This window comes from Apis mellifera, linkage group LG7, assembly GCF_003254395.2.
Source record: "Apis mellifera strain DH4 linkage group LG7, Amel_HAv3.1, whole genome shotgun sequence".
NCBI lineage: Eukaryota > Metazoa > Arthropoda > Insecta > Hymenoptera > Apidae > Apis > Apis mellifera.
Genome location: NC_037644.1, coordinates 6,746,834 through 6,764,551, shown reverse-complemented (window position 1 = coordinate 6,764,551; position 17,718 = coordinate 6,746,834). Strand labels below are relative to the sequence as shown.

Here is a 17,718-nt window from a genome sequence, read left to right as displayed (position 1 = left end):
TTCATCTTTTAATGCGAAAAATTGAACCAGTGCTTGTTTGACATCTTCTTCATTTTTGAATTTTTTGCCCGTCAAAAAATTTTGTAAGGATAAAAACAAATGATAATCAGAGGGTGCTATGTCTGGGGAATATGGTGGGTGCGACAGAATTTCCCAGCCTACTTCTGTAATTTTTTGACGAGTCTCTAAAGCAGCGTGTGGTCTGGCGTTATCGTGGTGCAGTATGATGTCCTTCCTATTGAACATTGCCGGCCTCTTTTTTTGGACTGCTGTCTTTAAATTATCCAGTTGCTGACAATACTTCTCCGAATTGAGCTTTTCGTTCGGTTTTAAAAGCTCATAATGTATTGGTCCTCGAATGTCCCACCATATACACAACATTCTCTTATTCTGAATCAAATTTGGTTTAGAGGTGGAAGGACTAGGTTTTCCGGTTCACAATATGTCCTTTTCCTTACAATGTTGTTGTATGTAATCCATTTTTCATCCCCCGTTCCGAGCAAGCAGAGATGTGCATATGACAACTCGATCATCCAAATTTTTCTGACTTAATTCATGTGGCACCCATCTTGAATACTTCCACATCAATCCTATCTTCCGAATATAGTCAGAAATGATTTGTTGAGCTGAATTAAGCCTTTCTGCGATCTCCGATGTTATCAGAAAAGGATCTTGCTCCAACATTGCCTTAACAACATCGTCGTCGATCAAAGATGGTCGCCCAGAACGTGGCTTATCAGAAAGGTCGAAATCACCTGTTTCAAATTTTTCATACCATCTTCTGCATGTCCTATCAGAAACTGTACCTTCACCAAACACTTTCAATAAATTTCTACATGCTTCTTCCTTGTTGAAAGCATTTCTTCCTTGTTGAAATTCGTACAAAATACAAATGAATTTTATCAGTCGCCATGGGTATACTATCGTTTCACACTTAAGACTAATGTGAATCAACTTTATTATAGTTTATTTGTTACGTCAGTATACATGTATACATTAAGCGATAAAAATATAGAGCCGAATGCAATAAATAAACATATGCTTACGTGGCGAAAATGATGTCATAGATTCAGACAGAACTTTCCGGTAGACCTAATATATATATATTATTGTAGGGAAAAACTTTCGTTAAAATCAGAATTTTTGGTAAGTTTTTATTAAGTTGAAAGAACAATATATAAAATTCTTGTTTGCAATATAGATTCAAAATTTAATAATTTAACTTTGTTTTATAATATAATTTGAGATAACTGATAATTCTGTTTAACATTGAAGAAATATATTATTTTAATATTATTTATTTATTTGAAACATTTTAAAACAAAGAGAATAACAAATACTATTAAAAATCTCTGAATTTTGCGAGAATTAAATCAACGATATTATCATATTAAAAAAATTTGACTAATGCAAAAAGTTCTCTAATTAATTAAAAATCAAATATATATATATATTAGTAAAATTATATTTAAATAAGTAAGTTTTTGAATATTATTAATCAAAATCATAAAAAAGTTCTCTATTTGTATTCATTTTTTAAGTGAATTTTCAATTTTATGAAATTTGTGATATACATATCAAAATTAGTCATTTAAAAACTACAAATAATTGGTTCGTTATCAGTATGATGATATAATCATGTGATTTTAAATAAACGATTGTCAGAAACATTCGGATAACAGTAAAATCCCATTATAAATATAATTATTTATAATAATGTTTTTTTAATTACTATATAATTGTATAATTGTATAATTGTATGATAAAATTATTATTTGAAAATTATCAATTAATATATAATATATATATATTAAATATAACATGATAAAAGTGAGATTTCGAGAAATGTCGGATACGCGTACATTGATACAATAAATGATAATGTTGTTTTTTAAATATGAACGATTTTCAAATATTGTGTTTGTATGAATTTGGACTGTTGAAGAAGCAATTTAAATGAATTTAATTTTAATTTATTAATTAATTATTAATATTTAATTAATTAAATTATTATTTAAATTTAATTTTAATACGTGCATTGTGATCGATTTTTATCATGTCTAATAAAATAAAAATTTCAATTTTCGTAGAAATAATGGATTTTTTAAATAATCATTAAAATAAAATTTATTTGTATTTTAATTCATTTCAAAAGTATTAATTTATTAATAATGCTGATAATATTATTAATAATCTATTAATTTTTTTGTTGTTTTTATTATTTTATTATTAAAATATTATTATTATATTTTTTTGTTGTTTTCTTATTATTTTTATATTTCAATAATTCTGTCCATTCAGTTTACATATTTTTTATTCTTTTTTTTTATTATAATTCTTTTTTATTAAACTCTCTTTTCTTCATCTGTTATTTCTTCTTAATAAGAACAAAAATAAATTTTAATTTGTTTTTCTTTCTTGATACAATAATAAATTTTTGATAAATGACAATGTGATATATGAGTATAAAAAGATCTTATAAACAATGTTGCAGCAAAAATCCCATTTTGAAAAAATAATGTTCTCATTCTATACTTACATTGCATTATTGCGTTATATTTAACTATAAGCAACATAAAATTTTATCTTTGTTTCTCTAATATGAATTAGATGTCATAAGTTTCGTACTAATTTTTCTTTATACTATTTATTTTAATTTCTCCAAAATAACTTTTCTATTTGTAGAAAATCTCATTTGTTTGTTTATATCTACATACAAATGGTAAATACATACATTTGAATGCTTGTATTTGATTCTTTTACAAAATTTTATGTTAAAATTCCTACATTTGATTATACTTGGCTTTATTTTTATTAAGAAACTAGAATTATTTATTGTATTATTTCTATTTTTATCTTATTATGATATGCATAAAAATATAAAATAAATCTGTTGCTCAGAATTATTTTAAGAAAAATTTGCTTTTTAATTAAGTAAAACTATTATTATTTCTATTCTTCTAATATTTCTTTTAATATTGATTTAGATTTAATATATTTTCTTATATATTTTTGATTATTCTGCAGATATGTAGTTAAGTTATATAATTGATAAAATTAAGATGTCATTTTTAATGGTTATGTGAATGCGACAATGAAAAAACTACATCATAAACTATAATAAAATGAAAACTATAATAAATTGAAAAGAAAATATTGTCATTTCTTTTTTATTATTATTATTATTTTACTATTTTTATACTATCGACAAATAGTCAGCGAATGAATCGGATAATATTGCATGGGTGTTATGTTCAATCATCAACTATAATTTTATGAGTGATACCATCCATATATTAATAAATTTTTATTTTGTATTTAATTTAATTTAATTTTTAAAATATTTATATTATTAAAAATACATATATATTTCATATAATTACATCATTATAATTATATAATTCATATAATTAATTATTATATATTTCTATTACTATTACTATTTATATTATGTATTATATGTACATTAATCCTTAGTTTAATTTATGTAATTTTTAAAATATTAATATTTTAAGACGTTAATCGTTAAGAACTATAATTTCAACAAATTTAAAAAAATATATATATATACTATATACTAGTATATTTTCAATAATTGAATTTTTTTGGAGATAATTATATTTTTCAATTGAAAAGCATCTTTACCATCATACTTATATATATATATATATATATATATATATATATATATATATATATTTGAAAACATGAAATAACATATTAAAATACTTACATGTATATAAAACAAGGATCTCTAATTTTGACTGAAGTAAATGTTATGAAATTGTCTAAATATAATTGAATAAAAATTTCTGCATGATATTTATATATTTAATTTAGATAAAATTTTGCAGATGTGTAATTATTATATAAAATATTATTTTTATATCTGTTGCTATAGTAAATGGATAATATAAATACAATAATATAAATACAATAATAATATAAATACAATATAAATATATCGATAAATAAAGAATCAAATATATGTTCTAATGAAAATTAAAAAATTTCAATTTCAATTCCAATATTATTAAAAATTCTATTTTGTTTTAAATAAACAAAAAATTTAGGTTGAATTAATTTAAATTGAAAACAGATTTCAAATAAATCTATTAAAATTAAATGCTTAAAATTAAATATTAAAATAAATCATTTGATTTGAATTCTATAAAATCTTTTGCATTATATAGTATATATTTATTATTTATTATTTATAAATTTGATTTAAATTTATATATATATATATATATATATATATATATATATATATATATATATATATATATATATATATGAGATTTGATTCTATCATTAGTTTTAATATTTTAAATTGTGTATAAATTGAAAAAAATTCGCAACTATTCGACTTGAATTTTTATTATTATTTAAAATAATATTTTGATTAATATTTTTTCTTAAAGAATATTAATATATCATATTCAATTGTAATGTCAGAATTAATTCTAAATAATAATTAATAATAAAGAATATTTGTATGTATTAAAAATCATATAAAATATATACTACATATTATAAAGTTATATATTAAAATTAGTTTATATTTATATACATATATCCATTATTTATATTTATTACAAAAATTTAATAATTATATAAATATAATAATTTATAATATATATGAATAATATAGTAATTATATTTATAATAATATTGATATTAATCTTTGTTATAAATCTTTCAAATTTTAAAAAATATTACTGTAGTTTCATTCATTAAGAAGTCACATCATTTGTTTCAAAATAATTTCTATAATTTATACATTATAAATAATTTATTAAAACAATGAATAGTTTCACAAAAATATTAAAATATATGTAAGATATATTAAATATTACAGAATATTAGATTAAATTCTATAAGCTTAATGATGAAAATTATCATATAATTAAATATTTCAAAAAAGAATAAATTTTTTGAATCAAGGTCAAGTTAGGAAAATCAGAAATCTTTCGTTTTCTGCGTAATTTTTTTTGTTATCCATTAGCCAATTTGGTCCTTGATATCTGTTTTTGTCGCAATTACATATTAAATTTATCTTTCCTTCATCATTATAAATATTACACTGTATAATTAAGATGAAAACAGTAGAATATATCCGGAAAGAATTTTTATGTGAATGAATAATTGGTGAAAAAAATGTGATAAATTTTTCGAATGTATACGATATGTTATTTATGTATATGATATATTATTTTTGTAAACAGAAAATATGGAAATGAATATGTAAATTTATAATTAGTAAATAGATATGAGAAAGCAGAAATAAGACATGAAAAAAACATTTTTATTTCAATTTTTATTTCAAAAAAATAATATTTTCATTTCATTTTTATTATACAAAAATTAAAAGACTATTCTACTTCTTAATTGATAATATTGGAAAGATCAACTATATAACTATAACTGTATGTGGTACTGTTAACTTTCTTTTATATTTTATTTTTGCTTTTTAAAAAAATGTATTTTATCATAAAGATATAAATTGAAAGGAATAATGACATTTATTAAAAAAATATATAATGAAAGAGAATAATATTAATATTATTTCATTGTCAATTTATTTTGTCATAAACATAAATACCATACTATTATCAACATAATATTATCTTTTTATTATAATATGTTTTTGAATGCGAACTGATTTCTTTTTTACTACTTTTTTTAAATATGTAGCATATTGATGTCAGTTCATTTGAATGGTGGTTAATTCGTATCATATTTTTGACTAATACACATTTTTGCTTAAATTTTTAAATAATTTTAAACAAAAAATTCTTCATCTGTGATAAATTTTTTTTATTACAATATTTAATAAATAAATGAAATAATTTTTAAATCAGATGTATAAATCTATATAGACATAGTTTATTTAACATTATTAAGTATAATTTAACTTTATTAAAAGATTTTGTAATTAATTTTTATTGAATTTTTTGTCTATTACTTTATTCATTATTTTGTTTATTGTTGTATTTTATATATACTATATAATTTTTTATATGGCATATTTGAATTGAAAAACATAAGGAAAAATATTTAAAAGAAGTGTCTTTTAAATATTATATTTATATATGACTTCTTATTATATTTATATAATACATATTTATATAATACTTATTGCTCGAAGATTTATAAATAATTTATTCAAAGAAATTTCTTTTCTATTATCGCTCGCAGATCTCTGTTAAATCTAAACAAAGGTTGATGTTTGAAAGATTATCGTTTTTGAGAGATATCATTTATAATTATATATTTCTGTTATAGTTCAACTTATTGAACCGATCTCGACTCAATGACAAATAATATTATTTTAATTCATTCTAGAGAGATATAAGAGAGATATGTTGATTTGTTCTTATTTATTGTGAAATCTTTGTATACAGATCACCAGCCAAACGAGGAATTTTCTTCCAACTTGGAGATGTCGCGAGTCGGATACTGATTCGATGATTGGTTATTGGACTCTCACTGGAAAACTGTGACTGTTCCAATTGAACTAGGAGGGGATTTTCTGAGCACTGGCTTTATTGGTAGTCTCATCATGTCGTTCGACCACTGCATATTAAATAGTTTAGATAATTAAATAGTTTGTGAATATATTGTATTTTGATTATTGGACATGATTACTTATCGTATTTGCAAAGAAAGTTTCATTATGAATCGTTGAGTTTGACCAATAATTATATTTTTGTTCACATATGATTACTTGCTGTAACATGAGACACTCTGGTCTCTAAATAGATATGCGCTCTTCACGTATAAGTCCACAACGACTTACACACTCCATTTATTTTTAAAAAGTATTATATATTATTTCTATTATATAGAAATTGTGTATTACGACATCTGTCGAAGAGCATACCACTTATTAGCTTACATTCATGAAATCATCACAATATTGCTATTATGAGTGCGAACATAGTACATATATGAAAATATTCGATAAAATATATATAAATATATATATAAATATATATAATATATATATATATATATAAATATATATAAATGTTAAATAATATCGAATATTTTTTCCGAAAGAATAATTTACTAAGATTAAAAATGCAAGATAAATATTTTATTATATGATGAGATGAAATAAATATCTATTGAAAAATCATATTATTTTTTATTATTAAATGACAATTATTTAAGATACTGTTATGTTTATTTCTTAAAAGAAAAAAACAGACCTTCTCAATTATTTGAAACAGTTTTATTTTGATATATAAGTGGATAGACATAACATAAAAGAAAAAAAGAACTGATTGTAGTAAAGAATTTTGTAATAAAACGCTAAAAATTATTTACTTTCGAAAAATATTAAATATAAAACAACAATAACTTGTGTAGAACAAAACAAATCTATTGAGAAACCTAATAGAATAATTGTTGAATCAATGAAGTCTATATTGCATGTAAAAAAGTTTTAAGTTATCACTATTTTTAGGGGGTAAGATAATGGCTACAGCTATATATATATGTCAAAAATCAAATAGTTAAAAATCTTAGAAGGAACAAAACTATATAAAACGGTATAGCAAAAAGCTATCTGTAATATATTAACAAATTTTCGAAAGTGACTGTTGTGGTCATATACCAAAAGACCAAAGAAACAAGTGAGAAATAAATTCAAAAAAATATTTAATAAGCTACTTTGAAAAGCTACAGTGAAAAAAAAAAAAATTTATCGATTATTCGATTCTGTCACGAAGAAATGTTACATTTGTAGAAATATTATTTTCAAGGAGAAATGTAGAGCCTATAGAGATAATTAAGTTTATTGATAACAGATAAAACAAATGCATAGGCGGATAGTGAGATCAATAAAGATAAATCGATATCATTATTGAACAAAGCAAAAAATCCTTAGCAGATGATTTAATGAAGTCCTTATTTGCTTTGTAGAAAATGTTCCGTGTTGACAGAAGTTCATTTTGAAATAGTAGAAACATTTCTTACTATTTGTGATCCACAAATAGTTTAAGAAGCATTAAAAGATTCAAGTACAAGAAAATAAAAACAATCACTGAAGAACTTGAATTTCTTGAAGAAAATAAAACATTTTAGCTTCGAGATCAAGCAATGTTAAAATTATTTTTATATCACTTTTTGTAATCATTATATTTTTAAAAAATATATATATATAAAATAAATGAGACAATTTATAAATATATGGTTATAAGAAACTATACAAAAAAAGATAGCATTGATTACTAAGAAACATTTTCTCCGATCATGAAATATGATATTGTTAGATTAATATTTTCCATAGCTGCTGTAATGATTTAGAAATGATACAATTCAATTGAAAACTGCATTTCTTCATATGATTTTTTTAATTTAAAAGATTATTATATGATCAATTGATTTAAAAATAAGTGATTATGTTTGTATATAAAAAAACTCATATTATATTCTTTTTTATTAATTAAATCATTCCATAATCTATTCCCTAATAATTTATATTTTTTAATATTTTCTATCATTTACAATTTATGAGCATTTAAATAGAGAAAGAAGCGAACAATAAGAAACTAAAATTCCTTTAAAAGATTTTCCTTTAAAAGACCTTTAAAATAAGGTAGCACAAACAAAATATAATTTTGCTCTTATTTTAACTCAATGAACAAAATATGCAAAGTTTCATGGAATTTGTATTATCAATTGTATTATCAATTCTCTATTACTTAATTTTTATTTAATTTTTAATATATTTAAAAAATATATCAATTGACAGGATCAATTTATTGTTTCATAATTATTTACTAAAAAAATTAAATGTAATAGTAAAAATAATAAAAAATAAAAAATAAAACAGTTAAACAAAAAACTGAAATTATATCAATTATCAAATCTTGATTATATAAAAAAATTTTATATCAATAATTCATTAAATAATGTATGTAATAATTTATGAATTACTTAATTTAAATTTAATCTCTAGGCTCATATTATATTTCAATTAATTATGTATTATATTATATTATATATAATATATACTGCTTCGAAGTATAATCAAAGATTTCTTGAAATCAGTAAAATTTAATCATATAATTTGATCTATTTTAATTCATCGTTCTATCTGTATTATAATTATATATAATTAAAATTATGTCTTCAATCTAAATTATAAATTGAATCCAAAATTGAAAAATAGAAATTTTTTTGAATTAATCCTGAATTGTACTTTTTAAATAAACTGTATTTAACGAATTCTTATTATTATAATGAATTAATTTTAGTAATTTTTGATAAATTTAGTGTCTTCGTGAAAATGCACGGCTTTCTTTATGTTTTTTTTTTAAAACGTGTTGATTAATTATTGTCAAAAAAGACAATTTATCAATTAGTAGCTTTAAAAAATATCACAGCTATTTTCCTATTTCATTTTATCTGTTAAATTAATAATTTTTTTAATATAATTAACTTTTTTATATAAAAAAACAAGATGGATTGATTCATGTAAAAATTATGTAATTCCATTTAAAAAACAAAGTTGATTTTCGTATATTCTCTATGTATAAATATAGAAAAAGCAAAAATTATGGCTTCAATATCATGATTATTTCTGGAAATATTCGCAGGCGTCGATTTAAGTGAAATAACTCATGTATTATAATTATTAGTTAGTACATATCAGCTTATAGGTAAACAAGCTTATATACGTATACAAGCTTAGTCTTATATCATAAAAAAACACATGAGGTTTTCTTCAGAATAATTTATGACACGATCAGAGATAGATTTTTGAACAGAATTCTTGAAATATTAATCACATATATTAGTTTTTATAAATGTTTGTTAAAATTTTTTTAATTTTCAATAATTAGAAATATATTATAAATTCGATATTTCTACAAAGTCATTAGGCGATAACTTGTAACAATATCAGATAGAAAGTCTCTGATTTAAAGGAAATAATGTGATTTTTCTGAAAAATCCAAAAATTTGACATGATTTCAGTTATTGTTTCATTTTTCCCAGAAGAAAGCTTGTTTATATCTGATACTTGTCTTTTGTGTTTTTTTTTTTTTTTTTTTTTTTTTTTACTTTTATAATATTATGTTTCAAAAAATTCAAGTTGTCTATTTAAAATATCTTAATTTTAACTTTGTAAAGTTTGTAATATTTGCATATTTTAGCAATTAAGTAAATATAATCATCAATGATTTTTTTATTTTTTTTTCAAATATTTTGTTTTTTTTTATTGCCACTATGATTTTAATTTAATTTCATCAATCTATACAATTTTCTATCAAAATAAAAAACAATATTTCAAATTTGAAAAAGCAAAATGAAATATCGAAAGAATTGCATATTATGTTAATAATTAGATTTTATACATGATAATTAAATAATTATTATATAATTAAAAGAAAGGAAACTTAATTAAAGGAAAATTATCATTAAATCTAAATTAATAAAATTAGAAATGTTAATAAGTAAATCAATATAATAAATGTAAATTTAGAAAAGAGAAAGTTTTATTAAAAATAAATTCAGATGAAGAATATATTTTTTAATATGATAATGATTGTAATACATGTTATTAAAAAAATATATTCTATTATTATTATTAATATAATTCATATTTAATTTAATTAAATGAATCTTTATTAACAATTTAATGAATAAATTGGAAATTTTAATAATGATTACAATAGAGAATAATATAGAATAATGTAGAACATATATAGAATATATAGAAAATTTAATAAAGAATGAAAATATATTAGTAATATATTACTATACATATATAACTATTATAATGTAATATTATATTAGTATTAATTGTAGTAAAAGATAAGTAATACTAATTATTAATTTTAAATTATTTATATTATCTATTATTTTTGGCCATACAATCTAATTAATTAATTCTTTTTATAAATATAATTTATTTTTACATTACATTATTAAATATTAATATTAATTTTAATTATTAGTTAATTATTAGTTAAATGATCTATAAAGATATACTATAATGATATATAAGAAATAAAATATAATACAACTATATAACATAATTTGATTAAATTTCATTAATAACTATTTTCAGTTATAAATTCGTTAAGTTTATGAACTATTAAATATATTGAAATATATATTTTTAAATAATTCATGAAAAATAAATTTCTTTTTCATAATCAATCTATATAACATTTATTTGCAATAATAATTTATTTTAATATTTTATAACATATTTAATAAAAATAAATCATGTACCTACACACACATATAATTAATATTAATGTTATAGATTTTGAAAATAATATAGATATTAAAAGCATAGATGAAAATGAAAATGCAGCTTTTATTTATTAAAAATTTTTATATTCATTTCAAAACTAAATTCATTAGATTCAATATCAAATATTCCAGATGGTACAATACAATATATTGATCTAAGTATTCAAATAAAAATGTTTTATTGTAAAATTTATATAATGTAAATTATTTTGATTTTACATTTGATATCTCTTATAATTATATATTAATTTTTGTAGAGATTGGGAAGCTTGAGACATTTTTCATTATTTATGAAATAATTTTTAAACACATTTTTTTATTTAAATTTAAAAAATTTGTTGTTTTTGTTAAAAAATAGAATATATGCACAAATATTATTATTTAATTTCATTTATATAATCTTTTTTTTCAAAAATATATCAACTCTACATTTCTCCTATGTAGTAATATAAATATATACATATATTTATAAAAATTTGAGATATTTTTGAAGAATTCTCATCAAAATAACATAAAAAATTCATATATACATATGAGATACAATAAGATTTTGTTAATGAATTATCAGCATTTTAAATTTTTATTAGATAAACGATAAAAGTGCTCAGCTAAATGCATGATAAATATCATAACTACTATAAGTAAACATAGATATATTATTAATTTATATATATGAATATATTCATATAATAATAAGAATAGGTATAGACAGAATAAATTATACTTATAAAAATTCGGTTTCGAAATAACTTGAAATTTTTCAATATTGCCAAAATTTGAATCATCATATAAAATTTAATTTTATAAAAATCTTAGTCTTAAATGATTCAATTGAGCAAGAAAATATTGAAACTTTTCAAAATCTTAAAGTTTTGGAAGTCTTGGGAGTTTTAAAGATTTTGATTAGATCTTGGTCATGTTCAAGATTTGATTCAGATTTTCATTTATTTATTCTTTTATGATTATTTGTGAATTATAGAACTCTAGAAATTGAACTATAGAATAGAAGTGAATTAAGATAAACTAAATAAAAATAACCAGAAATAATATAGTTTTAAAATAATGCTGCTTAATAATAAAACTTTTTTATTTTTAATTTTTTCTCTATGAAACTTTTAACAATATATATTGTGTCGTAACAATATATTAAGGCACTTAACTTGAAATCTCACTGAAAATTGATTTATAACATGAGCACAGATTTTTTTTAAATGATTTTTAATAATAAATCAGATGTTTTAAGATTTATCTGTTTTTACAATAGCCGCAGATGTATTATAAATCAAGCGTTCTGAAGAATAATTTTGAGACAATTTATCATTGTCTTATCAATCACAATCATTACTTTGAAATTTTGTGAATTTCATTCCGAGCGTTACTCTATCCGTTCCATTAAAAGCATTTGACACCAGAAACGAACATAACTATATTTCTTGATTGATTTTCCAAAAAAATTAAAACTACTAATAAGACATATAATAATAAAACAAACGAACAAAATGAGCAACGCGAAAATAAAACAAATTCAGCCACTGCGAAAGAAAGATCAATTATCATTATCACACGCAAAACAAACAACTTACACAACAAACACAAACAAACTTACTTCAACATCAGCCGCATTTATTTCTTATTGATGAACCGCAATCATTTCAACGAAATTCAACATCATAAGTTAAAATTGAATATATTTCTGATATTTTTCTGATTATAATAACATTAAACACTATATAATTTCAATCATATTTATTTACTTAATAAACTTATTTATTTAATAAGTTATTATTTACAACATAAAATATAAAATATGAAATCATATTGTATTTGGTATTATTTTAATAAAAAAAATATTAAAAATGTTGTTAAAAATATAAAAAATAAATCAAACATTAAAAATTGTTATTATTAATTATATAAATAGTATTTCACAAATATTGTATTTTAAAGTTATTGCTTCTATTGTTTTCAATTTTTATTATCAATCTCTATAATTAAAAATATTAAACAATGAGATAAGCGAAAATTTGAATATTATTAAATTTTTAAGATTTATTAAAATTTTCAAATTCCCAAAAATTTCAAGATTTTCAAAATTTTCAAGCATTTCAAAATTTTTATAGAATCGTATTTGATTCAAATTTTCATATATTTCATATATTATATATTCATATTCAAAGTAATTTGAAATCATTAATCATGTTGCGTTCTCTTAATGGAAAAAAAAAAAATAATAAGATAAAAGTAATATGATAATATCTTTCTAGATAGAATTTTTTTATATACAGAAATAACTATTTCTGAATTTCAATGGAATTTAATATATATAAATATTATGTGATGCAGGCTTGGATAAATTTTTCTCTTCCATCATATCATGTCATATCAGAATATTAGTTATCTTCAATACTACTAATATGCCGATTCTGCCACTTTTAACTATTCTATGTTCTTTTATGTACTTTATTTTACATAATTGTGTAGAGAAATTGTGAGAAAATCTAGGAATAAGAAATAAAGAAAAATTGTCAGTTGCCTAATAGTTATGCTAAATTTGAACAACTCTTTTTCTGCTATCATTTCAAAATACCATTCTCTCGCGATGGATCATTCATATTTTCTTTTCTTGTATTTTATCTCTTGCGAATAAGAATATAAATATACAATAATATCTCTAACTTTTCAACCTCTTCTACAGGAATATGGTGAGAAATAGGATGAAAAGTCGTATGCGAATCATCAATTGTTCAAGTTTGAGTTGCAATATATTTATGTTTTATATTATATTATTGTTTATATAATTTTGTAAAAGAAAAATTTTATCAATTACATAAATTAAATATAGAAACATTATTTAATAAAAACTTATCTTAAACATTCATCAAAATTCAATATAATAAAATTTTATAATATTAATATTAATGATGATCATGCAACATTTCATTTAAAATTATGATTGAATTATTATATTACATTCAAACTATTTATTTGAAATCCAGAAATAAATTAAAAAGTATTTCTATAAAATTTCGATTAAAGATTGAATGTGTTTTTTTTCTATATAAATTTGCATTTTTTAATTATATTCAAGATGCGTTCTTATCAATATTCGCAAATTATCCATAAACAGTGTAAGGATTAATTTTTTAAAATCACCTGTTCATGAGCTATTCTTTGCTGAAGATGTATATATAGAGAAATTTCAGATGTACAAGAATCATTAATGATACTTGAATTAAATTTTAATTCTACACTGAACATTGATCATTGAAGATAGAAATGAATCAATTGATAAAAACAAAATAAAAATAATCTTGTATTTAATATTTCTTATTTTTATGTTAGATTATTGAATCGAAAAATTGAATATTACATATTAATATTAACATCACACATTATATCTATAAAAAATACAATTATTCATTTTATGAACGTCTTAAATTACAAATTCACTAATTTGTTCTTTGCACTCTCTCGATATACGCAAATACAAATCGAATTTATACAAAGAACTGGAACAATATGTATTTAACATATATATATAATATCTATAATATATATAATATCATATATTATATTATATATAATATATAATATATGAATATAACATAACATAAATATAACATTATTATAAATATTACAACATAAATATATTTATAATATTGTTTAACAAATTTTTTTAATAGAAATAATTAAAAAAATATATAAATATATAATATTATAATAAGTAATACAATAATATTTAAATATATATTTAGAATTTTTAACTGAATAATCTTTATATATATTAAAACTTTTATTATAAAAATTTTATATATATTATTATTTATATAAATATATTATTTTTATAAAATTATATAAATATAATTATATAGTTATATAATTTAATTATATAAGCGATAATCATTTATCAAAATAATTTTATTTAAAGAAATCAGTAATTAAATATATTACTAATTGTAATAGCATAATAATTAAAATATAAGATCTCTTATATTATTATTTTTTAAACATTTTATCTTAAACAATTGTTAGCATTTTAATTGCCGAAATTACAGGAAAATTATAATTATAGTTCTAATATATTTTTTTTCTTTCTCTAAAATTTTAACTTTAATTTGATTTATTACTTTATTGCTGCGCTTGTGTCAATCCTCTTTATGCGATTACATTAAAATTACTATCTGAAATGATTTGTATGTAAATATTAATATATATATTATATTATAATATATATAATATTAATATATATATATATATATATATATATATATATATATATATATATATATTAAATGAGATATTCAATTGAGATATATTTGTGTGTATATGTAAAAGTTGGTATTTATAAACATTATATTTTCTTAACATAAGTACATATCTATACAAGAGCTAGATCTCTCACAATGTCACAATAAATGATTGTATCCAACATCAGAACATGTAGTTACAAGAAACAATCTATTATATCTGATCTATTAGAGTATGATGTGTTCACAACAAAGTATTAATTAGATATTCTTATAATGCCACAATACGATCAGAACAATCAGATAGATTAAATGATTGTTACAAAAACATTATTTATAATACTCTTGAATTCGCTCTACCTAAACTATAGTCAATGTAAAGTCAAAAATATATTATTATAAATTATAATATATATCGATTAAACTTTTCGAAAAAATAGCAGTTTTCAGTCAATATTATTCTTTATTTAAACTTAATAGAAATCGACAATCAATAATAATGGAAAAAGGAACATTTCAGAATAATTATCAGAATAATTATAAATCTCACGAACAATAAATATTCACGAACAACAATCTAAGTATTTAATTGATTATTATTGTTTATTATTTACTTTTCGCAAACTAGCATCATGATACCTATTATCGAGGATCATATATTAAACAAATGCAAAATATTTAAATTTGAATTAGAAAGATTCAAATTATTTATAAAATCTTGTGAGATCAATATTCAATCAATATTCGAGCTATGCGATTGCATAGTAAAATATCACATTTTTAAAGAAATGAAAGTAGATTTAGATAGAAATCAAATATGTGAAATACGAAACCACTCAACATAAACAACAATACGTTGATTTGTTAGTTTCGAATTTTAGCATCATAATGTACTTCGTTATTAAACTCAAAATCTTTAAATGCAAAAATAAATATTCAATGTAACACCGAAATTTTTTTTGAAACCTCGAATCCATTAGACTTTCGTCATAAAAATTTATTCTATGATATCGCAATTATTGAATTTGATAAATTATAGTCATTACAATGCAAAATTTTATTGTATTTAAACTTAGAATAATACTAGCAACCGAACCAGCTATTTCTAATCAATCAAATGTTCAACCAAATGGAACTTATATGTTGAAATACAATTATTTTAGAATTTAACACTCCATTTAAGCAAAATTTATGTATTTTTATCCTTATAGTGTACCAAATTAGAATTTTCTTAATTCTTCAATTGTATTTACATAATAACTAACGAAACAAAATTTCGAAATTTTTATTGATTCAATATTTAATTAACTTTACATTTAATAGAGAATAATCTAATAACACGCTCTTCCAATTAAATATATACATCAACATTAAGAATCCTATTAGCTACGAAAACATGATTTTCACGTAAATTATGAACAGCATTTTAAGTATGATCAATATAGAAAATATATACATCGAGATTTATAAATAACTTATTCGGAGAAATTCCTCAGAAAAAATCCTTAAAATCCTTTTTTGTTATTATCACTCGCAGACTTCTATTGAGTCTAAACAAAGAATAATGTTATCTGAGAATATTATCATATTTGAGAGTTTAAACGATACTTATAGTATAATTTTGTCAGCTTCAGTTTGGTGAAGCGAAACGATCCAAGAGTGACTTCACGACACGAATGATTCAACAGCAATCAACATCATTCTAATTTAAGGAATTTCCATGTTGACAGTGTAACAAGTCAGATACTGATGTTATTGCTAATTGGCATGCCTCATCAGAAAACTGTGATTCTCCCAATTAAACTAAGAAAGAATTTTCTGAAAGTTTGGCTTCACTGATAATTGATACAGTCTCATGGTGATTACGTCGTACTCTAACTACCGGATACAACAATTAGATAGTTTGTGAACATATTGTTCTTTAATCATCGGGCACGATTATTTATCATTACTTGTAAAGAAAATCTCATTGTGAATACGTTGTAATCTGATTACATTAATTTAGTCGGATTACATTAGTTTTGTTCTAATATCATATTGTGCTTTGACTATTGGACATGATTATCTATTATGACATTGTGAGAGACTTTATTCTCTAATAGATGACGATTTATACAATTTACTCCTCTTTAAAAAATATATCATTACTACTATTGCAGGCACAAATAATACCATATCATGAAAATCAATTAAT

At 20.2% G+C, this 17,718-nt stretch overlaps 1 protein-coding gene across 1 annotated transcript; it reads right to left on the bottom strand.

The window, feature by feature from the left end:
* Positions 1-268: 268 nt before the first annotated feature.
* On the bottom strand, positions 269-14,535 carry LOC102656403 (histone-lysine N-methyltransferase SETMAR-like). Its single transcript, XM_016917176.2, has 2 exons — positions 14,431-14,535; positions 269-954 (listed from the first exon to the last, which is right to left on the bottom strand). Exons 1-2 carry the CDS (start codon positions 14,533-14,535, stop codon positions 484-486), a joined length of 576 nt encoding a protein of 191 aa, XP_016772665.2. The 3' UTR covers positions 269-483.
* Positions 14,536-17,718: the final 3,183 nt, after the last annotated feature.

Bases quoted from the DNA above. Each gene is read 5' to 3' on its own strand.
- LOC102656403 (XM_016917176.2), bottom strand. From the start codon at position 14,535: ATGTTCAGTGTAGAATTAAAATTTAATTCAAGTATCATTAATGATTCT. The intron at 955-14,430 runs GTGATTTTAAAA...ACTATAATAAAG, and splicing joins AAAGAATAGCTCATGAACAG to TTGATTCACATTAGTCTTAA.